The following is a 27,813-nucleotide window of genomic DNA, read 5'->3' on the forward strand; positions in this document are numbered from 1 at the left end:
TTTCTTCATCTTTCCTACTCTACAAATTAAAGTATTTTTATAATATTTAAATAGTATTTCTGATCTTCTTTTACATAGATTTTTGACATTATAGCACATTTTTTAACTAAAAATTTAAAATGCCAATCTTTAAATGAACTCTTACATTTTTCTTACCAGGTAACCTCCTTACTAAGACGAGTTTTGCCTGAAGTAACCCCCAGTCGTCTGGCCAGCATCATAGGAGTGAAATCTTTGCCCCCAGCAGATATCAGTGATATCATTCACTCAACTGAGAAAGGAGATTGGAATAAACTGGGTATCTTGGACATGTTTCTGGGGTGCATTGCCAAGGCGCTCACTGTGCAGCTAAAAGCCAAAGGAACTACTATCACAGGGACAGCTGGAACCACTGTGGGCAAAGGAGTTACAACTGTCACACTTCCAATGATTTTCAACTCCAGGTTTGTTACCATTTCTGTTGTAGTACACGGTTTCAAATTCGACCTTGTTGGCTTACTCACCAGAGAGTATCCATACACAATTGACTAATGTATAAAAAGGATATCATATGCAGTAAAAATGTCTATTTGTAATAGGGAATAGAAAGTAAACTATATGTATAATGTTAGGATATTTAGATATCTACGTTGATAAATAAGGTAGGTCTGCATCTCATGTATAAAACTAAACATCAATTTTATGTCAAATGTATTTTACTAACATAAAAATAACTAAACAATATAAGGTGGGAGATAAACTTGAGATCATTAAAACTTCATGGATTTTCATTAAAACTTCTACAACAGTTTATAGAAAAAATATACTTCTCACCTTCCTAAACAAAAAAACAGAGCCCCAAAGTTACTTTTCCAAAAGGAAAATGTTTGTAACTTTTATTACATAAAAATGAAAAAGCCTGATGCTGGTGACTTAAACCTGTAATCCTAGTTTCTCTGAAGGCTGGGATCTGAGGATCAGCATTCAGAGCCCAAGCAGGAAAGTTTCTAAGACTCTTATCTCCAATTAACCAACAAGAAGCTTCAAGTTCTTGGGCACTGGTGACTCGTGCCTATAATCATAGCTACTCAGGAAGCTACCTGAGGATTGCAGTTTAAAAACAGCCCACACAAGCCCAGACAAAGGCCTGTAATCCTAGCTACTCGGGAGGCTGAGATCTGAGGATCGCAGTTCAAAGCCAGACCAGGCAGGAAAGTCCTTGAGACTCTTATCTCCATTTAACCACCAGAAAACCAGAAGTGGCGCTGTGGTTCAGTAGTGGAGTGCTCGCCTTGAGCTGAAGAGCGCAGGGACAGTGCCTAGGCACAGAGTTCAAGGCCCACGACCACCACCAACAACAACAAAAATAGCCCAGACAGGAAAGTATCTGAGACTCTTATATCCAATTAACCACCAAAAGCCACAAGTAGAGCTGTGGTAAAACATTAGCCTTGAGCAAAAAGGCTCAGCAACAGTACCTTGGCCCTAAGTTCAAGCCCCAGGACTTGACAAAAAGGCCAAAAATAGAGTTATGACTGAAGTGGTGGAGTGCCAGACTTGAGTGAAAAAGCCAAGCAAGAGCACTAGGCCTTCAGTACAAGCTCCAGAACTGGCGCAGGCGCACGTGCACGCACGCACGCGCACACCCACACCCACACTCACACACACACACCAAATTTTTAAAAAGGAAAGAAATGACACACACACACAACAAATTTTTAAAAAGGAAAGAAATGACACACACACACAACAAATTTTTAAAAAGGAAAGAAATGAAGCCAGACATTGGTGGCTCATGCCTATAATTCTAGCTACTCAGGAGAGTGAGTTTGGAAGATCATAGTTCAAACCTAGCCCATGTAGGAAAGTCTGCGAGACTCTTATCTCCAGTTACCAAAAAAGTAAGAAGTGGACCAGTGGCTCATGTGGTAGAGTGCTAGCCTTGAACAAAAAAAGCTCAGAGACAGTATCCAGGCCCTGAGTTCAAGCCCCAGGACTGGCACCCCCCCCCCAAAAAAAGGAAGAAAAGAAAAGAAAGAACATACTATTGCAGTGTTTTCAAATGTAAGCAACATAAAATATTTAAACTTGTATAATAAACAGGTATTATAATAATACAAGGATAGTCAACTAATAGAACAATATAAAATGCCAATAAATATAGGAAAAGCCTTACATCAGAGAAATATAGATTAAGCCATTGTAAAGTATCTTTGATGCTTGGCAAGATTCTACAGGAATGAGTATGTTCATCTAACATAATTTCTGTGGCATTTTTGGATATGCATGTCCTTTAACCTGCCAATATGCTTCTAAAACTTTTATACATATCCAGAAAAGTTTATTTTGTACTTGTAATGGTAAAAAAAAATTGGCAACATCTGGAACTGTGCAAAATTATAGAGCCAGTAGAGATAGATTGCAACAACAACAAAACTTAGTAAGACTCTATTTCCAAAACAAGCAAGGTATGGTGGTATGTACCTGTAGTCCCAGCTACCTACCAGGGAGTAGGGGAGTAGGAAGGTCATGATCCAAGACTGGCCTGGCTAAAAGTGAGGCCCTGTCTGTAAAAGAACTAAAGCCAGATGGGCTGAGGGTGGGCATGGCTTAAATGCTAGAGCAACTGGTCTTGGCATTCAAGTCCCAGTACCACCAAAACCCAACTTTTGGCTAACAAACACAAACCTACATGTTGTAATCCACAATTGATTGACTGGGGCTGTGAAATTTCTTCATATCCTTCACATCACTTTGTCTGATGGACTACTAGCATTTTTTGTGATTTGCAGCTTTTTCCTACAAAACAGTACAGTCCCCAATTAAGCAATAAGTGGACAGTTTGAACCACTAATCCAGGCTGACAAAATGATGACTTCTGTAAAAGTTAGGTATTTTATACCATTTGGAAAAAACCAATTCTGGTATCCATTTGGATTGAATAAAACTTTTTTTAAATTTTTAAAAAAATTATAGATCTAGTCCATGACAAGAGTTAGCACCACACTTTCCATCACTTCCTTCATGCACACAATTTAGTAGGCAAAAAATGCCAGCTAAACCAAACAGTACAGCGCACGTTGATGGAGTTGCTTTATATTCTGGCAAGTGCCTTTTAATCTCCATGCTCACTGGAAACCAACAGTTGGTAGTCCATCAAATGTTATTTGGAGTATGAGTACACAAAAATAGCATGGAAACAAGTATTTGACAAGAATGTAAATCAGTATAGTTGTTCTCTTTAAACAAGAGATTTGAGGTAATATTTTGGTTTTCTCTTTAGAAGTTTTAATTATCTAAATTGGTGGTATGCACAAGGAATCCCACATTTGAAAATGAGGCAGGAAGGCTGTGAGTTTAAGAGACACGTAGGATACACAGCAAGACCCTGTCTATAAATACATGCATACATATATGCATATATACAGACATGCATGCATACACACACATATATACATACCTAAATATATTGTAGTGGCTTAGTCTTTAAACAATTATAATACTGTATGCTGAAGTAAAATTTTTATCCTTCTTATCTGTACAACTACAAAATGACTTGTTTCATAAGTGCTGATTTTTCTTTTTAGTTATCTTCGACGAGGTGAAAGTCATTGGTGGATGAAGGGCTCAACTCCTACTCAGATCTCAGAGATTATCATCAAACTTATTAAGGATATGGCAGCAGTAAGTTACATTCTGTGGTTATAGCAATGAGGTGCAACAGGATCTGATTAACACTAAGCAGCCTTATTTGCTGAATTGATAGAAGGATACTACTACTGTACGTAAGACTACTTTCAGTATGTTTAACTACTTTGCCATTGCTGTTTTTTATGATCAGTACTATTCCCATTTCAAGCTGTCCAGTTAACTTGAGAATTGTTGAGGTCTTCAAAGGCTTCTTTCTGGCCTGAGAAAGAGCGTAAGAGAGAGGAAAAGAAAAAGAAGGTTCTCATTCTTAGCCTTCATAGTTTATAAAGCTTATTAATATCCTGTGAATACTGGAATAAGATGCTGGCTTTGGGGAGAAATCTGCAAGTGTGGAGAACAAGAAATGGCTTTCATTAGTTGTTTCGTAGTTCCTGCTTCTTCACATTGCCTTGTATTTCCAGAAGGTAACCTGAGAAGGACCAGCACGAGTGGAAATCGCTCCCAAGCGGCAGGGAGCAAGGCATTTTTGGAGAAGAAATTGAATTGCCCTTTAACAGTTTGATAACATGGGGTATTATAAATGGAAGAACATTTTTTCCTGGGGGAAGATAAACTTTTGCCGAGTATGCACAATTTCTCAACTTTTGTGGCAAATAGACTTTCACAGAATGTTCATTGAATGAAAATGGTTAAAAAAAGAGTGTTAGGAACAACTAAATTCTGTAACAGTTAAAAATTGATTTTAAAAAATCAACATAGCAGTGTATAAGATCATCAGATGTTCTGGAAAAAATTTTAGCACAGTAAATAAAAGTAATTATAGTTAAACTTGTATGTGCAGTTGAATGCTAGTAATACCAGTTAGAGCACTCAGCATAGCTCTACAAGTTTCATGCTAGATAACACAGTTTTATAACCAAAATTTGTTACATATTTTTGTACTTAAATATATACATATTTGTTTTTTGTCAGTCGTGGGGCTTGAACTCCGGGCCTGGGTGCTATCCCTGAGCTCTTCAGCTCAAGGCAAGCACTCTACAACTTGAGCCACAGTGCCACTTCTAGTACTTATATTTTTATACAAGTCTGAAACAAATTTCCTTTGGATGCTATAGTAAAAGTATATTGAAACCTTAGATTCTGATTTACTTTTACAATAATCAAAAACATAGTTTGGAAATTGAATTTTTTTCATGGGATTGTGAAGGATTTTTACTTCTAAAGTCTGTGCCCCTACATTGTCTTGCTACAAATAAATCTCTCCCTTTAAGATATGCTATTTAATAGGAAGGCTTTACAATGATAATGCATTTCTGGTCACTTATTAAAATATGTGTTCTGCTTAATAGGGTCATCTGTCAGAAGCTTGGTCCCGAGTGACAAAAAATGCTATTGCAGAAACTATCATTGCCTTGACCAAGATGGAAGAAGAATTTAGGTCTCCAGTGAGATGCATTGCAACAACTAGAGTAGGTTTTCACTGTGTCTTTTTTTGTTTGTTTTGTCTGTAAAATTACACATTCTTTTTCTGTAATAGATTTGGACAAATTCTTATCAATGAGCATAATTTATCATTTTAACTAATGTAGTTTTTGAAAACCCAAAAGGAATGGATAAAAAATAAAGGGTTTTTATGAATTAGGAATAAAATATGGTAATCATTGGTGTTCACTCTGAGGTATCCTGTATCACTTGTTTTTCTTATTAAGAAACTAAGAATGTGCGGGTTAGAAAGACTACATTATATTGTGTGTATTTTCTTTGTAATGACCTATTTACTGTAGATTACTGCAGTAAATTTAGTAGTAGTATTCTATGACAGACTGATCATTTTTCAAAAACAAGGCACCTTCCTTCTTATTTTTATATGGTCCATTTGTTTTTAATGAAGAATCCTACCTTCTAGGTAGGTCATACTTTAAGAAACAAAATCTATGCACTAGTGGGTCAGAATTTCTTTTTTTTTTTTTATTATAAAGATACTGTACAGTTACATGAACAAAGTAATGAGTACATTTCCTGTCGAGCATTGTTATCTCCTCCTTTGTTTTTTCCCTACTATCCCTTCCCTCCCCACCTCCCTGACTCTTCCCCCTCCCTTTGTCCCCATCTTTCCCCCAGAAGTTGTAAAGTTTGTTTTCAGTATAGTTTCTTATATGGTCAGAATTTCTGAGGAAGTGGGATTGGACATCAAATGAGACATTTATAGTAAGTTTCACCCTATTAAATATCATGTACCATGTAATTCCAAAGAGATTTGAGATTTTGTTATAGTAGAGAAGCATTAGGAGCCAGGCACCGGTGGCTCATGCCTGTAATCCTAGCCACTAGGAGGCTGAGATCTGAGGATCGTAGTTCAAAGCAAGCCAGGGTAGGAAAGTCTATAAGACTCTTACCTTCAATAAACGACTCAGAAAACTGGAAGTGACACTGTGGTTCAAGTGGTAGAGCGCTAGCTTTGAGCTGAAGAGTGGAGGAGGGACAGCACCTAGGCCCAGAGGTCAAGCTCCACGACTGACTGTATTTCTTAGAGTTGAACCAGTTAAATAATTTTCTGCTTTTTCATTCATGAAAGAACATATTGTTCTATGTAAAACTGAAGCTTAAGCTTTGAAAACTATTTTTGAGGGTGATTTTCAAAAGTTTATTAGATATTTCTGACACAGTATACCAAGTAAATGCTAGGCCTTTCTTTCTTTTTTTTGGGTTCGGTCATGGGGCCTGAACTCTGGGCCTGGGCGCTGTTCCTCAGCTCTTCAGCTCAAGGCTAGTGCTCTACCACTTGAGCCACAGCACTACTTCCAGCTTTTTTCTTTTTGCTTATGTGGTGCTGAGGAATCGAACCCAGGGCCTGCATGTAAGGCAAGCGCTCTACCACTGAGCCACCTTCCCAGCCCCAATGCTAGGCCTTTCAAAGCAACAGAAACTACTGAGATATAAACATTCTGTCTGGAATATATTTAATATGTATCCATGTACTCACAGGACTATGCAAAACTAAAAAGCCATACTACTACCTTCTTTGGAATTTAGTGCCTCGGGAGTATGGTACTAGATAGAAAAATATGCAGAGGACACTGAAGTAGGAAATTTAATATGCAAAACATTCCTTTAAATATTTTACTATACAAACCAATAAAGGATAATTTCATCCAAAAGAGGATGGTTCATGCATGGCACATGGCAGTGTATACTTGGTACCACATTACTACATGAGTGGATGCCTTTGAGTATCTGTACATTTCCAGTTCAGCCAACATTTATTGAACTATTGTGAAGAGTTAAGCAGTCAGTAATCTGAGTTTTTTAAGAATTCAGTAGTGTAATAGTTTTCCTTCTCAACAGCTCTGGCTTGCTCTAGCATCACTTTGTGTTCTTGATCAAGATCATGTGGATCGCCTCTCTTCAGGAAGATGGATGGGAAAGGATGGACAACAAAAACAAATGGTAAGATCAGAATTATTTCATCACACACTATCTTCTTTTTCTTTATGCTCAGCTTTAGCTGAGCTTGGAATAAATAAGCAAGTGAAAATACACAATTAGTGATACACCTTAAAAATTATGTTCAAATTAGCCAAGTTTGTCTTCTGAATCTACTTCACTTACAGTCCCTTCACCGCTCACTCCTGAGTAGCTAGGACTACAGGCATAAGCCACCAGGGCCCAGATTTTAAAGATTAATTGTTTTCCTCATTTAGCAGACAGAATATTTGTATTATATAATCGGAAAACATGTTATTAGATCTCTAAGCAAAGTATTTATTTTGATGTTACTGAACATTTAACTTGTATAGGACATTAGGCTTTGAATATTTTTGAGAGATTTTTATAGTTCAGTGTAGTTGTCATCATAGCTCTGTTTCAACATTCAGGTTATAAAAATCTTACCACTCTTTGGAAGAATATTATTAGAGTTAAAAATGACCTGTAGCCGGGCGCCAATGGCTCACGCCTGTAATCCTAGCTACTGAGGAGGCTGAAATCTGAGGACCAAGGTTCAAAGCTAGCCTGAGCAGGAAAGGCCATGAGAGACTCTTATTTCCAATAAACCAGAAAACTGGAAATGGCACTGTGGCTCAAGAGGTAGAGCACCAGCCTTGAGCTGAAGAGCTGAGGGACAGCACTCAGGCCCAGAGTTCAAACCGCAAGACCAATAACAACAACAACAAAATGAACTATAGCTACATTAAATTTGTGCATCTAAGCCTTTCTTTTTAGTTTAATGTAACCTATGGAATTGTCTTATTGTAGCCTATGTGTGATAATCATGATGATGGTGAAACTGCAGCTATCATTTTATGCAATATTTGTGGAAATTTATGTACTGACTGTGACAGATTCCTCCATCTTCATCGACGAACCAAAACTCACCAAAGACAGGTAAAGGCTTTGATCTCTATCTCTAGAACAAGGTCTAAAGCAGAAAGTACATTTAATAATTTTGAAATAAATGTGGAAAAGAATGGGAAGAAATGTGCCTTTGTATTAATGACCTTAATTGAGGTCTTGCTTCAGTAATCAACTGTAAATTGAGATAACTTTTCTAAGACTATGTATCCACATGGGAACTATTATAAAGATTGGAAATATCTGAAACTTCTTATAGTACTTCGTAAATGAAAGCCCTTCTCTTACATAAATTTTATATCTACTTTCAGAATGGTTAAGTACATTTTTTTCCTTCAATGAAATAATAGGTCTTCAAAGAAGAAGAGGAAGCTATAAAGGTTGACCTTCATGAAGGTTGTGGTAGAACCAAATTGTTCTGGTTGATGGCACTAGCAGATTCTAAAACAATGAAGGCAATGGTGGAATTCAGAGAACATACAGGTGAGAGGTTTAAAGATTGAATTGTGCCTAGGAGAAAAAATGAACTACGTTTACAGATTATGACTAAAGTAGGTTTTTGTCTATAGATATGAAAAAATTGAATGATTCTCTGTTCTAATATTTAGTTATGGTATTGACCGAAGTCTAATTTAATTCTATGTATTAGACACAGTATTCTGACTCAAAAGTCAGGAAACTTGCTTGGTCACAAAAGAGTTGTATGACCTTGGGCAAGTCATTTTTAACATCTTAGGAACAAATGAGGACTTGTTTCTGAAATGAAGCTATTGTACTATTTATCTTTTTAGGAGTGGCTCCCTCCAGCTGGAAATGCTGTACCCAAGATGCACAGCCGTTAATCCCCCTCACCCCTCATTCTCTTGATTACAGCCCCACAATCAAAAGTTCTGCCCTATATGATCACTGTGATCTCTTTTAACTGTAGAGTTTTGATTTTGTGATATATTTATTAGTTTTTATAGACCTAGGAGAATCAGGCTTTTTTAATAGTATCATTCCATTGGTAGTAATAAAATAACTAACAAAGGTGAATAATTATTACTATGGAAAAAGTAACACATTTTTGTTCTGTTTTTGTGCCAGTACTGGTACTTAAATTCATAACCTCACATTCTCAGTCCATTTTTTTACTCAAGGCTGACACTACCACTGGAGGGACACCTCCACTTCTGCCCTTTTCTGGTTATTTCTCTTCCTCCAGCCAGCTTCAGATTTCAGAACTGAGCTTCCTTAGTAGCTAGGATCATAGGCATGAGCTACCGGCACCCAGCAAAACAGTTTTCATTTTGCTTTTTATCTAAAAAAATCTTGTATAACCCTAGCTTAATGTTACATTAATCATACAAATCTCACTTTGTAGCAGAACTATAGTCTACCATTTCTCTTACTGACTCAAACTGCTAATGTTGAAAGTTAGCACACATCTGAGCAAATTAACTATAAACATGACTGACATTATGCCCTATAATATAAGATTTGTTACTGCTATTCTAAAAGGAAAGATACAGGAAAATTCCAATAGTTAACTCTTCTTGATGGCCTGATAAAATTGGCTTTACAGCATTTACATTCAAGAAACATGTTTCTTATTATAGAGACCTACATGTTATAAAAATATATTTTTTCTCATACTTGATTTTTTTCCTCCTATAATCTGTCAGTACTATATGTTAGTTTAAGGAACCGTGAGATGTTGAATCATCCTCATGCTCATGATATAAGCTATCTTTTTAGAAAATATTCTATTGAATGTAGTGACAATATGTACAAATTGTGTGCTTATGTATAAAAGTAAGCATGGGAACCTGACATGGTGGAAATCACTCTTAGTCCCCACACTCAGGAAGTTGAGACATGTAGATCACATGTTCAAGGTCAACTAGGCTGCCTTGTTAGACCTTGTCTCAAAAACATTTTTTAAAAAAGCTTGCTTTGGGGCTGGGAAGGTGGCTCAGTGGTAGAGCGCTTGCCTTGCATGCTCAAGGCCCTGGGTTCGATTCCTCAGCACCACATAAGCAAAAAAAAAAAAAAAAGCCGGAAGTGGCGCTGTGGCTCAAGTGGTAGAGCGCTAGCCTTGAGCTGAAGACCTGAGGGACAGCGCCCAGGCCCAGAGTTCAGGCCCCACGACCGGACCCAAAAAAAAAAAAAAAAAAGCTTGCTTTATAATTTTCTGGGTTTTTTTCACCATTTTTATGTTTTCTGCTATTTCTATGAGTATTTCAACATTTAATTTTTTTTCAAATTTAAATTGGATGGGTATTCCTCTGTTTTTTAAGTTTTGTACTCTAATAATAGGCTTTATTCTGTGGAATTTTATTGGTATATATAATACGCTGATTTCCCAAATGTATGCTTTGTATTTCAGTTTATTTGATGATTATATTTATCTAGAATTACTGCATTTGGATTTGAAGGGATTGCCAGACCTGCTCTGTCCACTACCATGACTACATGAATCATCTTCTTTCTTTCACTAAAAAGTATAAGCCTATCAAGAATTTTTTTGGATTTAGTTTCTCACCACCTTTTTGGGAGCTTTATAATTAGGGCAATTTGCAACCCTTGGCTAATTTCCCAGTGATAGCAACTAATACAAATCTGGTTTCTTTATTTATGTATCTGTTTTTATTTATTTTTATTGTTGTTATTAAGTAGTTGTACAAAGGAGTTACACTTACATAAGTCAGGTTATGAGTACAATGTTTCTTGTTCTTCCTTTGTTCTTCCCCCATTTCCCCCCTCCCATCCCTACCGTCAAGTTACATAGTTCATTTTTTTTCTTTTTATTTTTTTTTATTTTTTTTATTTGTGAACATACTGTACAGAGGGGTTACAATTACATGGGCAGGATAATGCGTACATTTCTTACCAATCATTGCAGCCTCCTCCTTTGTTTACCCTTCACATCCCTTCCCAGCCTCACCCCTCCCCCCCAATCCCAATCCTTCTCCTTCCCCCCACTCCCTCCCCCCCCCCCCCCCCCCCCGCACCGACATTGTAAAGCTCGTTTTTGACATGACAATTTGTACTTCTCATTGTTGCAACAGGTCCACCTGAATCCTTAAACTACTTGTTTTTCCCCATCTCCTCCACAAGTTATACTGACATCAAATACAGTGAAAGCAAGGGTTATACTGTGGGGAAGGGACATACAAAGCAACAAAGAAATAATCTTATAAATGCGTTAGAAACACATGCATGAAAGAAAAAAAATACAGTAAAATACCTATCTAAGGGTTCATTTTCCTAACATCACATTATCTGACCTTTTCCGCTTGACTCATACATATACTAGATATTGCAAATAAGGGAAACCATGGGACCTGTGTTTCTTTGGGCCTGGCTTACTTCACTTAATATAATTTTTTCTTGTTTTTCCATTTCCTAACAAATGGGGCAATGTCATTCTTTCTGATGGAGGCATAGAATTCCATTGTGTATATATACCACATTTTCTTGATCCATTCATCTACTGAAGGGCATCTGGGTTGGTTCCATATCTTAGCTATGGTAAACAATGTTGCAATAAACATAGTTGTGCTGGTAGCTTTAGTGTGGTCTTGTTTGTAAACATTTGGGTAAATGCCCAAAAGTGGGATTGCTGGGTCATAGGGGAGCTCTATGTGAAGTCTTTTGAGGAACCTCCATACTGCTTTCCAAAGTGGTTGAACAAGTTTACATTCCCACCAACAATGAAGTAAGGTTCCCTTCTGTCCACATCCCCTCCAGCATCTGTTGTTGTTAAAGTTCTTGATTTTTGCCTTTCTAACTGGAGTGAGGTGGTATCTAAATGTTGCTTTGATTTGCATTTCTTTTATGGCTAGGGATGTTGAGCATTTCTTCATGTGTCTATTGGCCATCCTTCTTTCTTCTTCAGAGAAGTTTCTCTTTAAGTCTTTAGCCCACTTATTTATTGGGCAGTTGTTTCTTTGAGGATTTGTTGTTGGGGGATTTAATTTTTTGAGTTCCAAGTATATTTTAGATATGAGACCCTTGTCCGTTGTATGGCTAGTGAAGATCTTCTCCCAATCCGTGGGCTTTCTATTGATCTTGCTAGGTATGTCGTTTGCCATGCAGAAGCTCTGCAACTTTATGCAATCCCATTTGTCCAACCTTTCTTTGATTTGTTGTGTTTCCGGGTCTCTATTCAGAAAATTTCGGCCTGAGCCAAGGAGACCTAGGGTTTCTCCTATTCCATCCTGTAATGTTTTCAGAGTGTCTGCTTTGACTTCGAGGTCTTTGATCCATTTGGAGTTGATTCTGGTGCAGGGTGATATATAAGGATCTAGCTTTAGTTTTCTACATGTAGTTAACCAATTTTGCCAGCACCATTTACTGAATGATTTTTGGGGGTTAATTTACATAGTTCATTTTTTGCCTAATGTACATGGAATATAATGACTACATATGCTTACCCTGTCTCCTCCACTACTGTTGGCTTTTTAAAACAGTTATTGTAGTCTATAGAAGGCATGTCCTGAAGAAAAGATTTTTCTTTTTCTCTTTGAACCTAGGTAAACCTACCACAAGCAGTTCAGAAGCATGCCGCTTCTGTGGGTCCAGGAGTGGAACCGAGTTATCTGCAGTTGGCAGTGTTTGTTCTGATGCGGATTGCCAGGTATGTATATGGTGTATGTGGTTATCCCATCCCAGGAAGTAATGATAGGGTCTCAGGGAACACTTCTACTTAATAGAAATGATCTCAGCCTTAGCTCAGTTGTACTTTGTCAAGGGTTAAGTGTTAAATTCTTCGTCAGGCCCAGAAATAGATCAAATGAGGCTTTGAGGACCAAGCCAAACTTTTATGTTTCTTATGACTGTAATTATTTAATATTTTATTTTGTGCTAATAGTAACTAAAATCTGTGGACTGTAGTTTTTTACTTTTAAAATTTTATTTTCCCATAATGTTTCTATTAGCTGAGCATTCTTTTTTGTTGTTGTTGATGGTTGTGGTGGTGGTGGTGGTGGTGGTGGTGGTGGTGGTTGTGGGGCTTGAACTCTGGGCCTTAGCACTGTCCCTCAGCTCTTCAGCTCAAGGCTAGCACCCTACCACTTGAGCCACAGCACCACTTCTAGTTTTCTGAGTGGTTTATTGGAGATAAGAGTCTCACGGACTTTTCCTGCCTGGGCTGGCTTTTAACTGCAATCCTCAGATCCTAGCCTCCTGAGTAGCTAGGATTACAGTTATGAGCTACTGGCGCCCAGCATAGCTGAGAATTCTTGAGTCTTAAAAATGTATACATATTTTCCATGCTGGCCAAATATTTTCAGCTCTTCTAACAAGAATTTTGATAATACTGAGCACCAGAGGCTCACATCTATAATCCTAGCTACACAGGACCATGATCTCAGGATCATGATTCAAAGCCAACCCAAGCAAGAAAGCCAGTGAGACTCTTATCTCCAGTTAACCACCAAAAAGCCAGAAATGGAGCTGTGGCTCAAGTGGCTGAGTGCCTCATCACAAAAGCTCAGGGACAGTGCCCAGGCTCTGAGTCCAAGTCTCCCAGGACTCTCACCAAAAAAAAAAAAAAAAAGATGAATCTCAAGATAATGAGAGATACCTACGGGCTTTTGTTTGATTTGACCCCTCTTTTGGTGAAGGCATAGTAATTGAGAGATTATACAGAAATTTTTTGCTTGATGACTAAGCATGATGACAAATTATAATGTACTTTGTACCAGCATTACATTTATGTGGATTGGAATTTTTTAATAACGTTAAAATAGGTCATTAATCCTAATTCATATTCAAGGAAAGAATAAAAATGATCATTGTCACATTGTTGTAATGAGCATTTCCGGTAGGAAAGTAGTTTTACAAAATGAATATAATCGGCATAATTAGTAGCATATATCTTTTATCATATGCCATTGTGATTAATCTCTCTTAGGAATATGCTAAGATAGCCTGTAGCAAGACACATCCTTGTGGTCATCCATGTGGTGGTGTTAAAAATGAAGAACATTGTTTGCCTTGTCTGCATGGCTGTGATAAAAATGCCACCACGCTGAAGCAAGATGCTGATGACATGTGCATGATATGTTTCACTGAAGCTCTCTCGGCAGCACCAGCCATTCAGGTGTCTCAGCTTTTACATGTATCTTGACTTTTATGTGGGGAATTAGAAATATAGTTGTCAAATACAGAAATGATTGATACCTTTTATTCCTGAACAAAAATATGTCCTATTAACATATGTTAATATATCAAGGAGAAAAATCTGTCTGTTCATGTTCTGCTTCCCATTTTGTGTAACCTACTTACTTTTTGTGATTGCTATAAGTCCTTATAACCAATAACATAAAATATTCAGTAGGAGGACTTAATTATGTTATTATCATAGGGCTATTTTCTTAGTTTCTGAAATGCAGAATATTTTATTGCATTATATAATTGATCATATTTCCATACATACATGAGTTACTACTGTAACTACCAAATGAATTTTTAAACTTTGATCTGTTGTTTAGTGTTTGGTTTTGAAATAATGAATACTCTTCGAAAAATCTTATTTGTTAGTGATTTCTTAATTCTTTGTCAGTATTACTTCAAAAATGTTAATTCTTTCAATAATTTCTCTTTTCTATGAAATACAAAATTAAATAACTTTATATTTGTTCCTAACCCAGCTTACTTTATAAGTAGCTTTTATATAAGTGGCATTAATATTTAAGTGGTAAAAATTAGGAGATGGTGAAGGTAATAATCTCCTACCTGTGAAAACACAGTACTGAAATTTTGTTCCACTGAATTTCTTGATTTTACTCTTGATGTGCCTTAAGTAACATTTTACATTGTACAAAAGTCTCCCAGTCCATCAGGTGTTTATTAATTCTATATTTGCTTACATCCTTCTTATTTTTTGATTTATTTACAGTTGGACTGTAGTCATGTATTCCACTTACAATGCTGTCGGAGAGTTTTGGAAAACAGATGGCTTGGTCCAAGGATAACATTTGGATTTATATCTTGTCCCATTTGCAAGGTATGGAAATAACCTGAAATTACCTACTTTCTCTTTTCCTTTTAATTCCATCTCTCAAGATAAAGAGGCATCATCATTTTTTGGTGTCTTCCCATCTGTTTTTTTTGGTCGGTCATGGGGCCTGAACTCTGGGCCTGGGCACTGTCCCTCACCTCTCAGCTCAAGGCTAGTGCTCTACCACTGGGGCCATAGCACCACTTCCAGCTTTTTCTGCTTATGTGGTGCTGAGGAATTGAATCCAGGGTCTCATGCATGCAAGGCAAGCACTCTACCACTGAGCTACCTTCCCAGCCCTCCCATTTGCTTTTTACATGTCCTCACGCCCCGTCCCTCCCCACATCAGTTTCTACCCTCCAAGTAGTAACAATACTAAAAGGTCTCTGTAGTTGCTATTAAAAGCTGGTAATATTGAATGATATAAACATCATTTTCAGATCTCCTGAGAGTTGTATCACTTGATATGATGAACACTAAAAACATAAATAAATAAAATGAAGCAAATATCCTCTTGTCCTTGCAAAATAATTTAAGCTTGATCTTTAGTATTAGTAGAAGAGATTGTTTTGGAGTGAATTAAAATAAGGAGAAATGCTTGGCATTTGGGCACATTTCTACAAAAAGTAGAAACTTGTTTTTGAGAGCTATTTTTGATTAATAACATATTGATGATAAAGAATATAACAATGCCTTCTCTATATTCTAGTCCTTTTTTTCTATTGATTTCTGTTTGTTTTTAATCTTTATATTTGCAGGCTACTTACTATAAAGTGTTTATCATGAGAAGAGTTACCACAATCATTGCTTAAACTGAGGAGTAATCAGAAAGATTAATTTAACAGTATTTTTTTCTCCACATATTGTACCACAGAGAAAAGTCATATTTCTGAGCCTAGAAATAGATACATGAAGGTGGGGAAGAAAATAACTACCTGCTCATCTCATTCGCCTGACAATACTATATGATCTCCATAGAGCCAAAGCCCCACACACAATATGAGTGTGTCATATTTTGGAATCAAGGAAATCTTTAGTCCAGAACAGCTAAGACATTGTGTGACATTCAGACTCAGGAAATGTAAAGCTAAAAATAAGGAATTTTTATGGTCTCATCTCATTTGTCCTTATTTTCCATGCTCTTAGGAAAACATGGGCTTGTGAAGAATTTACAGAATTATTATTTAGTAGCATCTTATAGAGAAAAGGTTAACATGACTGTATACTTGTGCATACTTAATGTTTGTGGAATTAATAAATGATTCTGTTATAGCATTTCCTTTTGTCTTTCAGAACAAAATTAACCATATAGTATTAAAAGACCTACTTGATCCAATAAAAGAACTCTATGAGGATGTCAAAAGAAAAGCCTTAATGAGATTGGAATATGAAGGTCTACATAAGAGTGAAGCCATCACAACTCCTGGTGTGAGGTTTTACAATGATCCAGCTGGCTATGCCATGAATAGATATGCATATTATGTTTGCTACAAATGCAGAAAGGTAAGCTATAAATTGAACTAAAGTTTTAAGAAATGTTTGTATTGTATTTTGTAGATTATTACACGTAAAGTTGAAGTTATATGTGAGAAAAAGAAACTTGAAGCATCATGCTTCAAGTTGAACTTTTTTCCTTAATTTGTTTTGTATTCTTTTCCTAGGCATTTCCAAAACATGTAGTTCTGTACAAAAGATACAACTTTATCAGTTACTTTTCCTTTACCCTTACTTCTTTTCCCACAAGTACTACAAAGTTCACGTGCCTCATAATATATTCATCAGTCTTGAATCCCTCTACATCTATGATCGTTATTTATAAAGCTTTATCAATTCTGTCTCTAAGTTTCTGTTTTCTTTTTATCTATTATAGCTTCAACTCTATTTTCTTTTGTAATTCTAGTACCCTTCTTATTGAGCTCTTAGGTGGTACCCCTAAACCTCTGTTCCATCCCTTTCACATACATACACTGCCATTAGTGGGTTCATATTTCTAGATCCTGAAACTAATTGAGTTTATTCTTCTGCTTATAATCTTGTAGCCTTATCTCTCCAGTCTCATCCTCCAGTATGCTTCCATTCTACTCAGTGCTACAACATTCTGGACAGCCTACATTTCAGTGTTGACTCACAGAAAGCTCTATGGCACTGTGCAGGAGGTTGCTCTTCTTAGAATGTTCTCTGCTTCCGACTGCACAGTTTACTTTTCTAGCCACCCCTATTCCATACACATGTATATGGTCAAGTCTATCATTTCCTACTTCAAGATTCAGCTTGGAGTTCACCTCCTCTGTAATGTGCCCCGAGCTCCCTGCTGTCAACCACCCTCATACACAGTTTTGCTATTTTGCAGGCATCCATCATAGCACGCAGCCTACACTGTTATTACTAGTTTATGTATCTCTTTGCCCTCCCCCTTGGGAAGTTCTATGAAGACAGACTGTTTTCTCATTTCTCTTTCTCTACTTGAGAATACCAAGGTAATTAGAGAATGAATAAAAAGTAAATTAATGATTGAATGAAAGATACAGAGACTTGCTATGTAATAAAAAGAAAATACAGATAAGAATATAAGGCTAAGTAGGTAGGTGATAGCCATAAAGGCAAATAAATAACATACATGCAAGGTAAACCAACAGTATACATTTGTGAAACTTGTATGCATACAACTAACCAAGTATTATTTCTGCATATTTGTGGTAAGAATCATAACCAGATATTGTAACTGTCAAATGTTTAGGAAGCCAAATGGGGCTTACCAAAACATAAATAGCTAGAATAACCAACTAGGTCCCAAGATAAATTGAAATATTTGTAGGGCCAGATTTAGCTGATAGATGACCATTTATAACCTCTACATCAATGGAACCTGTCTTTTAACCTGTTTTTCTAGAACAGATAATAGGTTTTTATTGACTCAGCTTCTTTATTCCAAATTTTGATTTCACTTTTTGGGTATGGACATGATGTGCATGGAAATTGTCCCAATTTTTTGGCTTCATTTATTTTGTGCCCTAAGCAAATACAAGTAAATCATCTATCATGGAAATTTCATTTTCTTAAGTGTCTTTACTGAATACTATTAAGTTTCTGAATATAGTGTAGATTTAAGTATGAACAGTATTCTGAATAGAATTACAAAATTTTCTCTTCTTTTCTTTTCCTTTTTTGTTTTGTTTGTGCCAATTTTAGGGCTTGAACTCAGGGTTTGGGCACTGAGCTCACGGCTATAGCAGATACACTTGAGCCACAGCTCTACTTCTAGCTCAAGTTTTTGGGGTTTTATTGGGGGGAGGGGAGGTTGTTTGTTTCTTTCTTGGTAGTTAATTGGAGATAAGAATCTCGGCTTTTCTAGCCTGGGCTAGCTTCAAACCATGATTCTCAGATCTCAGCCTCCTGAGTAGTATAGGATTACAGACAGGAGCCACCAGCACCCAGTTGTTTTTCTTTTATTAAAAAATGCTTGTGTGGGGCTGGGAAGGTGGCTCAGTGGTCCTGGGTTCGATTCCTCAGTACCACATAAGCAAAAAAGAAAAAAGCCGGAAGTGGCGCTCTGGCTCAAGTGGTAGAGCGCTAGCCTTGAACTGAAGAGCTGAGGGACAGCGCCCAGACCCAGAGTTCAGGCCCCACAACCGGACCCAAAAAAATAAAATTAAATAAATAAATAAATAATGCTTGTGTGACCACATGATAATTAAACTCCCTCCTACACACTGGACTTAGAATAATGCTGTACTAATAATTTATATTAGGCATATTTTTGTTCTACAATACTATAATTTTGTAATTAATAGCATATTTTATTCATTAGAAAGGAATGTGTCGTTTGATATTCAAAAATAAGAAACACTACTCAAATTTGATACAGTTTGTATTTTACTGTTGAACCTTTTGTGTGATACTCATTTGAATGTTATAATGCTGCTATCATTGTGTTTTAACAGTATGATGTTGTGACAGCATGACTCCATTTCAGAATTGAGATAGTTTTAAACTATTTCTTATCCTGATCTACACTATTCCATAGTCAACAAAACAGGGGTTTGTTCACATAGCATTTGGAAGGGAGTGGATGGTAGACAACAGTATTTCTAAGATCCTGTTGAGTTAATTTTTATTATACCCACCCCAGCACGTTCTTTCTTCCTGATATCATCTAATTGTGGTCTCTCCATAGGCATATTTTGGTGGGGAAGCTCGCTGTGATGCTGAAGCTGGACAAGGGGATGATTACGACCCCAGAGAGCTCATCTGTGGCGCCTGTTCTGATGTGTCCAGGGCTCAGGTGGGCAGAATGTTTTTATTAGGATAGTTTTAAAAAGTCAAAACTGTGCTCTTAAGGTAATAATATCCGATAAAATCAAGTTCCTCCTTGGTGTTTTCTGATATTTATTCAGCCTTGTATAATTCTTCAAACTATTGTTTCCTATGTATTTTTTGTTTATTGTTTCCTATGTGTTATTCCTTCTGGATGTGTTCATTTTAAACTTAGTCTTCTATGAAATGATCACATTTAAACAACAAATAACATTACGTTTTTTTACTAATCCTATAGTCAAACTTCGATATTTTCTCTTTAATGAAATCTTCACATGTATACCAGTGAGATTGGGAAATGATAAAATATTATCAATTTTTTTGTTTAACCAATTAGTTGGCACTCACAAGGAAATTAAGCAGATTGCATATTAGTCAGATTGGTTTTTACCAGAGTTGGAATTAGGACTTTAGAATTGTCCAGACCTTTTGGGGAAAACCATATATTAATGATATTATTTTATTTTTTTGCCTGTCATGGGGCTTGAACTCAGGGCCTGAGAACTGTCTCAGAGCTTCTTTTTGCTCAAGGCTAACACTCTACCACTCGAGCCACCACACTACTTAAGACTTTTTTTTCTGTTTATATGGTACTAAGGAATTGAACCCGGGGCTGCATGCATGCAAGGCAAACACTCTACCACTGAGCCACATTCTCAGACCTAATAATTTTATTTATTTATTTATTTATTTATTTTTGGTCAGTTGTGGGGCCTGAACTCTGGGCCTGGGCGCTATTCCTTAGCTCTTCAGCTCAAGGCTAGCATTCTACCACTTGAGCCACAGCACCACTTCCAGCTTTTCCTGCTTATGTGGTGCTGAGGAACCCAGGGCCTTCTGCATGCAAGGCAAGCACTCTATTGGTGAGCCACCATCCCAGCCCGTGATTTTTATTTTTAACAAATGGACCATCAGTTTTCAGAAATCTGTCTACTCTCAAAATATAAAAGAATGAGTTATTTATATGACTATATAAAAGCAGATGAAGTTGGCTCAATATACTCTTGTCCTTGTCTCTTCTTTTGCTATAGATGTGTCCCAAACATGGAACAGACTTCTTGGAATATAAGTGTCGCTACTGCTGTTCAGTGGCTGTCTTTTTCTGTTTTGGAACAACACATTTCTGTAATGCTTGTCATGATGATTTTCAAAGAATGACTAGCATTCCTAAGGAAGAACTTCCACATTGTCCTGCAGGTATGTTCTCAATATTTAAATATCACAATTATGATCTATGTGGTATTTGGTTTTATTTAAAGATTACATGAGAATTCTGTTTCAAATGATGGCAACCTAATTCAAACTAGCCTGAAGTATTAATGGGAATAAATACCTCTAACCTTGCATTACTAGTATGCAGTAAGGAAGTAGCTAAGACCAAAAACTATCTATGTACCATAAAACTGAGTTTCTTTGTGCTAATGTAGAAAGATCTTTAGATTTTTTAAACTTTAACAAATTACACACATAGATACACATGTTATATTGCCTTTGTTTAAAAAAAAAAGAAAAAAAAAGGAGAAAATGAAAATATAATAGATCCTTTTAGACAGTTGAGGAAAAAGTGAAAATATTCAGGATGCTTAGAGTTCAGATGCTTGAGTCATTTTTTTCCATAACACCTCCAAACTTACACTAAAGATACACCACCTTTCAACAAACCTAAAATTTTCTCCTGTCATGTAAATTAAATACATTAACTTTTACTTTGCTTTTGGGAAAGCATATTTTCACAGAACTAAAGGGCAGAGAAACATGAAGCAGAAAACTGAAGCATGCTTCCATCGAAAGAATGACATTGCCCCATTCATAAGGAAATGGAAAGACTTGGGAAAAATCATATTAAGTGAAGTAAGCCAGACCCAAAGAAACATAGACTCCATGGTTTCCCTCATTTGTAATAATTAGTATATGTCTCAAATAGTCCTAGCAGAGGATCACAGTAGCTCAATATCTATGTGTACATATGACCATATAAAATGATGCTAATCAAAATGAACTCCAAGATATGGAAATAAGAGGTTTTGTTGTTGTTGTTAAAGTACTATGTGAAGTTATTTCTTTTTTCTTTTGGTTTTTTTTTCCTCGTTGATTTATCCCCTGTTGTCACTGTTTTTGATTTTGGTACCATGTGTCTTGCATATATGTTTATCTGATTAGGGGGAGGGAACATGAATAACCAAATGGTGAGACAACGGACAAAGGGTGAACCAGTGTAGCAACGATACTCACAAGACATTATGTTGGAAATGAACTTTACAACTTGGGGGCAGGGAGTTGTGTGTAGGGGGAGGAAAAGTCGGAGAAAAATGAGAGAGGGGGTAACAATATTTGACAAGAAATGTACTCATTGCCTTACTTATGTAACTGTAACCCCTCTGTATAACACCTTTACAATAAAATTAAATTTTAAAAAACAAGAAACTGAGCCAGGCGCCAGTGGCTCATGCCTGTAATCTTAGTTACTCAGGAGGCTGAGATCTGAGGATCAAGGTTCAAAGCCAGCCCAGGCAGGAAAGGCCATGAAACTCTTATCTCCAATAAACCACCAGAAAACTGGAAGTAGTGCTGTAGCTCAAGTGATAGAGCGCTAGGCTTGAGCTGAAGAGCTGAGGGACAGCACTCAGGCCTGGAGTTCAAGCCCCATGACTGACCAAAAAACCCTGAAGATAAAACATAGGATTAGCAACTTCTTCATATAAACTGAGATGTACAGGTGAAGTTAATAATTCTTGCGCTTTATTTTGTTTGCTTTTACTATACTTAGTCAAAGCCACATAGACTCCATAAACAGCAGGCAGACTGTATATACTGATTTGCTCATATTTGCATAGAGAAATTCTGGGAAAATATTCTTGTCAATTGATTATTGAGGAAAATGAGTAATATGGTGATAGAGAAGGAAGTAACATGACTTCTGATTATAATGTTTTAGTAGTTTGATTTTTATACCTGTAAAAATTATTACTATTTTAAATTTAAAATAGCTAGAATGTTTTTTAAGTATTGGTACTTCATGCCATTTGCTTCTGTCATTAAAGAAAAAAAAAGCCCTTCAAGGATTTTCAAGGGTTTTTTTGTGTGTGTGTTAAACCCTTCAAGTGTGTGTGTGTGTGTGTGTTAAACCCTTCAAGTGTGTGTGTGTGTGTGTTTATTACCTATTTTAAATTTAAAATAGCTAGAATGTTTTTTAAGTATTGGTACTTTATGCCATTTGTTTCTGTCATTAAAGAAAAAAAAAAAAAAAGCCCTTCAAGGGTTTTCAAGGTTTTTTTTGTGTGTGTGTTAAACCCTTCAAGTGTGTGTGTGTGTGTGTGTGTGTGTGTGTGTGTGTGTGTGTGTGTGTGTGTGTGTGTATTAAAGTATTTTCCTCACTATTTGGTTGCTGTTTTACATAAAAGTAGAAAACTTAGAAAGAAGCAAATTGAGAATGATGTGAAGACAGGATGTTCAGAGTGATGTCTAGATCAGAAATGGAAGCCAGGATTAGAAGGATATGGTAATAAGCAGAGATCAGCAAATGAAAAGAGTGAAAAATAGGCCATATTCATGATGATTTGAGCTCCAAAGAAAGTGGATTATTTAATGGTTGTAGGTCAAGGTCTGGAAACAGATGAGAAACCCAGAATGTCAGTCATGCTTCTTAAAGCCTTCCCACAGCGGAGGAACTAAGGCAATAACCAATTTGCAGTTAAGAAAAATTAGAGGCAAGATCTGTCATCAGGGAAAATCCAGATTTTTCCAGTGAAATAAAATATATTCTGAAGAGGGAAAACTGAGTAAGGTAGCAAAGAAACGAATATTCTGGACAACACAGTGAGAAGGATCAGGCAAAGAGAGGTTTTCCGTACATACATATGATCCAGTCAGACCCAATTAGGACTTTGTTCTTCAAACAATTGTGAACCATACAATGGAGGCAGTAAAGTTAAGGAATTGGCAGAAGGAAGGAGTGGATATTGATTCTGAGAATTTTCACACATATTAAGCATTTTTACACATAACTTTTACAATGTAGGAGTATCTTTACAAAGTAGGAGTATCTTCATGTTCGCAAATGGAAATTTGAGGCCTAAAGAAAGTGACTAATTGGCCCATTTAGAAGATTTGCTGTTCTGGACTCATGGATTCCTCTGACTCATTCATTGAGAACTGGAATAAAATTAAAGGAGAACCCAAAGTAATATCAGTAAGAGAAGATGACCATATAAGGACAAAAGGAATAATCATTTTTAAAAGTCTCAACCCTATTAGCTTTGTGTTTTAATATATGGGTGAAGATGAGCAAAAAATTAAGAAAATGAACTAGGTTATCTTAATCTGTTTTGGCTGGTATAACAAATGCTATGAGCTTCGTTAATAAGGTAGCTCTGTAGGCTAGGAAATGTAATGACAAAGTTCTGGTGGTTTAGTCTCCCGCGAAGGCCTAACTTTCTTGTTCATATATAGTACCGTTTTGCTGTGTCCTCACATGGAATAAGGGACAAGGGATCTACAGAGCCACGTTCTTATTTACAAGAGCACTAATCCTAGTTATGAGCTCTACCAAACCCCAGCTCCTACATCACACTGATGTTTAGGTGTCATAAGGATATTCAGCTGGGTGCCAGTGGCACCTGTAATTCTAGCTACTCAGGAGGCTAAAATTTGAGAATCATGGTTCAAAGCCAGCCCAAGCAGGAAAGTCCATGACATTCATATCTCCAATTAACCACCAGAAAACCAGAAGTGACTCAGAGTGGTAGAGTGTCAGCCTTGAGCAAAAAAGCTCAGGGATAGTGCCTAGGCCCTGAGTTCAAGTACCTGACAACATGGTTTATTTACATGGTAGGCACTCAGGAAATAATTGTGGAATAAATGATACCATTTTTTGTTTGTTTTCCTGAACTAACCCAAGCAATGCAATTTATAAGAGCCACAGTAGTGGTTTTTACCAGATCTTTATGTGTCATTGAGTGCAGTGTAGGTTGGTACAGGACAGCAAATATACTTGATAATTAACATGCTAGCCAGCCTACAAGTTATCCTCCTTTGTTGACACATTCTGGGTCTGTACCTGCATTTATTTGTGAAGTGAAGCACAACTGCTGCTCTTGTGCCTGTTAGTGCAAAGCAGCAGCTGACTTCTCTTTCTGAGCTTAGCTATCTCCTCTAGGCATTGGTATTATTCTTGTATGGACTGTACTTCTTACTCCTCAAGACCAGGCATCAGGTTGATGTTACTCTGTAATATCTAACATTAACTGGGCATTTATACTGAACCAGACTAATCATTTTATAAACTTTCTAACCTTTTACCCTTCATCGTTTCCTTCTTTTATGGCAGACAAAATTTTAAATCCAGAAGAAGTAAATTGAAAGAGATTTCATTCTCCATTGAATCTCATGCTATTTTTCTCTGACGCAAAATCAGAATTTGTGTTTCTTATTTTAAAAAACTAGTAGTGGTGAGCTGTTCCCTACTGGCCAGTAGGGAATCTACATTTAAGTGTAAGCATAGCCTGTATTTCTGACATCCTAAAATTCTTCCTTATTTATAAAAGTTATAAATCCTTTTTAATGATTTGATGTGGCGTAAAGCATGTTACCATAATAAATCTTTTAAAAAATAGAAAAGTACAAGGTTATTAACATTTTAAAAGCCTGGTTTCTTTATTATCTGCAAATTTTTACTTCCTAACAGACAGCTATATTTTATACTATCTTAATGTTCATAGTTTTGAACTGGTTAATTTATACTTAGGTACTAATCTCCCCCCTTCATACACTTTTTAGAATAACACCAATAATCAGTCTTTCTATTTTGCCAGTGTGCAGTGGGAGTAGATATGTAACCTCATTTACTTATACTTCTTTTTTTCTATTTGTTAAAAAGAAAAAAATCCTAAAGAAAAGTGTTCATGTTCTACCACCCAGAGTAAAAGAGGGATTTTCATGACTTTTTTTGCTTACTTCTCTGCTTTAAAATTATATGTGTAGGGGCTGGGAAGGTGGCTCAGTGGTAGAGTTCTTGCCTTGCATGCGTGTGGCCCTGGGTTCGATTCCTCAGCACCACATAAGCAAAAAGAAAAAAGCCGGAAGTGGCACTGTGGCTCAAGTGGTAGAGTGCTAGCCTTGAGCTGAAGAGTTGAGGGACAGCACCCAGGCCCAGAGTTCAGGCCTCACGACCGGACCAATAAATAAATAAATAAATAAATAAATAAATAAATAAATAAATAAATAAATAAAATTATATGTGTAATAATTTATATCTATTTTGTAAATTCATTAGTATAAATTAACTGTTCAGAAGAGTTTTATTGTAATCTTTACATATAATATACTTCGATCAAATTTACCCTATCTATACTATATTTTAATACACTTTACAGTTGGTCCCTTCCTATGTTCTCTTTTTTAATAGTTTTCAGCAGGTTTTATTGAACAATTTTCACATATATTGTACTTCTGTCATTTTCTCACCGTCATCTACTAATAGCTCATAGTGTTTCTCTTTGATCAGGACACTGTAAGTAATGGACCATGTTACTTCCTCTGCTAAAGTTTTTATGAATGTTTTTACTTTCATGCTTAAAGAAAAATAACCTTTTAGCTTTATATTTATATAATGAGACATATTGTTTCTGTAGTAACTTATCAGTAATTTACATATAAAGGTGTGTGTGCATGTGCATGCATGTTTCAAATTATATCTCTTCGTTTCCTTCACAATTTATACAGGTCCCAAAGGCAAACAGCTAGAAGGAACGGAATGTCCACTCCATGTTGTTCATCCGCCCACTGGGGAAGAGTTTGCTCTTGGGTGTGGAGTCTGCAGAAATGCTCACACTTTTTAGAACATTAAGATCTTTTGTCAATAGAGAGGGAAGTTGCCTTCATCCACCATGAGGATGCAGTGAAATTTAAACTCTGCTCAGGATAAGAATGGGACCACTTTTACATCCATGAAAATGAACCATTCACAGTGCAAGAAGAATGCCAAATACCATGTATATAATTCTTGCTAGGGAAAGTTTCCCCATTATTTCGGTTTATCTTCTTTTGAACCAAGACATCAAACTTGTGAGGTGTTTGCATGTGGCCATTACCGTCATTGGCCTGTGAAGCATTGGACATTTATTGATAATTGATATTAAAAAAATCACCATACCCATGGACTAGAATGATGCTGGCTTTCAAGCAAAAAAGAAAAATAATCATTGTTTATTGTATACTGCCTTTTTGTATTCCTGTACAATTGCATCACGGGTGGGGATAAAAAGAGGAATATTCTGGTTTATTTCCTAGACTGTTATTTAAAAAAATTGTGTTAGGACAGCATATAATGTAATAAGTATCACACTGTATATAAAGATATCAATGTTTGTCCTGTATATGAATTACTAAATTACAAATGCAGTTTCATTTAAACTTCTAGGTTAAGTTTGAGCCTGAAATTTTAATGAAGTGCAATACTGAGTGTGCCTCATTATCTTGCAGCTGTAAACATATTGGAATGTACATGTCAATAAAACCACTGTACATTTTTATACAGTGATAAAGTCTAACAGTTGTGTAAGGTGTTTGAGACAGATGATTTCTAAACAGGTTAAAGCACAAAAGTTCAAAGATTCTTTGAAAAAACCTTTTCAAATATTGCAAATAGTAATTTCTATAACTGTTAGGGAACTATTAGCTGAACCACTATATTTGAATATTAATTAAATGCTGCATAGAAGATCATAGGGCATGAAAATTTATGTTTGTATACATATCATATTTTCACACATTTTCACACTTAGTTAACTTCTGTTTTCTTAAACAGTAGCTTATAGAATATTTATAAAGTAAATCTAGTCTTTATCTTCTGTAGTTCTTTGCAGCCCACAGTGTGTTTAGATCTATCACCATCTTCTGCTTCTTCCCCTACCTCCCCATCTTAATTTCCCCTCCACTCTGTTTTTTTGTTTTATTTCATTTTGTTTTGTTTTGTTTTGTTGGTTTTTCTCTCGTATTGACAGAACTGCAGTTGGAACTCAGGGCCTTACACTTACTAGGCAGATACTTTACTACTTGAGCCATGCCTCTAATAGGCCTCTAAATGATTGATTTATAATTTATCATAAATCAGAATATATTTATTTAATGAGACTAATTAAGTTTGACCAATATTTTTCTAAATTCCCACCAATGGAAATCTAGAAAGTAGTTTGCAATATAGAAATCAAATGATAAATGTAACGATGTTTGTGGTTAAGTGTTTGTGACAAGCTTAAAACTGCCTTTGTCTTAAAGGAACTTCAAATACATAAAGTCAAATCATAGTACAGATGACTATATTACAGAACATTCTACTAAATGTCATTAAGATGGCCAAGCCAAATGCTTCAAGGTTTAGAAAAATCGTTACTTTGTTGTTTTTACAGTGTGGAGGGTGGTAGCTAAGAGGCCATTTGAGCTTCATTTTGTAAATAGCATTTCAAGGATCAGAGATGGCATGGGGGAAAGTATGTAATAGAAAAATCTATAATGTGATCAGGGAATAGTAAGTC

General features: G+C 36.3%; 1 protein-coding gene across 14 annotated transcripts in view; it reads left to right on the top strand.

Annotated features, from left to right (window-relative positions):
• Mycbp2 (MYC binding protein 2) overlaps positions 1-26,829 on the top strand; it is a 242,592-nt gene extending 215,763 nt beyond the window's left edge. For all 14 annotated transcript variants that reach the window (XM_070002776.1, XM_070002777.1, XM_070002783.1 and 11 more), the window contains 13 exons: positions 160-443; positions 3,567-3,663; positions 4,980-5,099; positions 6,976-7,077; positions 7,885-8,013; positions 8,331-8,463; positions 12,498-12,601; positions 13,880-14,068; positions 14,867-14,974; positions 16,262-16,471; positions 19,143-19,250; positions 20,314-20,479; positions 26,003-26,829. In XM_070002776.1, coding sequence (XP_069858877.1) covers positions 160-443; positions 3,567-3,663; positions 4,980-5,099; positions 6,976-7,077; positions 7,885-8,013; positions 8,331-8,463; positions 12,498-12,601; positions 13,880-14,068; positions 14,867-14,974; positions 16,262-16,471; positions 19,143-19,250; positions 20,314-20,479; positions 26,003-26,118 — 1,866 coding nt within the window. In that variant the 3' untranslated portion in view covers positions 26,119-26,829. The remainder of the gene's footprint in view (positions 1-159; positions 444-3,566; positions 3,664-4,979; positions 5,100-6,975; positions 7,078-7,884; positions 8,014-8,330; positions 8,464-12,497; positions 12,602-13,879; positions 14,069-14,866; positions 14,975-16,261; positions 16,472-19,142; positions 19,251-20,313; positions 20,480-26,002) is intronic.
• Positions 26,830-27,813: the final 984 nt, after the last annotated feature.

Source organism: Dipodomys merriami, unplaced genomic scaffold (genome assembly GCF_024711535.1).
Source record: "Dipodomys merriami isolate MVZ:Mamm:240054 unplaced genomic scaffold, mDipMer1.0.p SCAF_6, whole genome shotgun sequence".
Lineage (NCBI taxonomy): Eukaryota > Metazoa > Chordata > Mammalia > Rodentia > Heteromyidae > Dipodomys > Dipodomys merriami.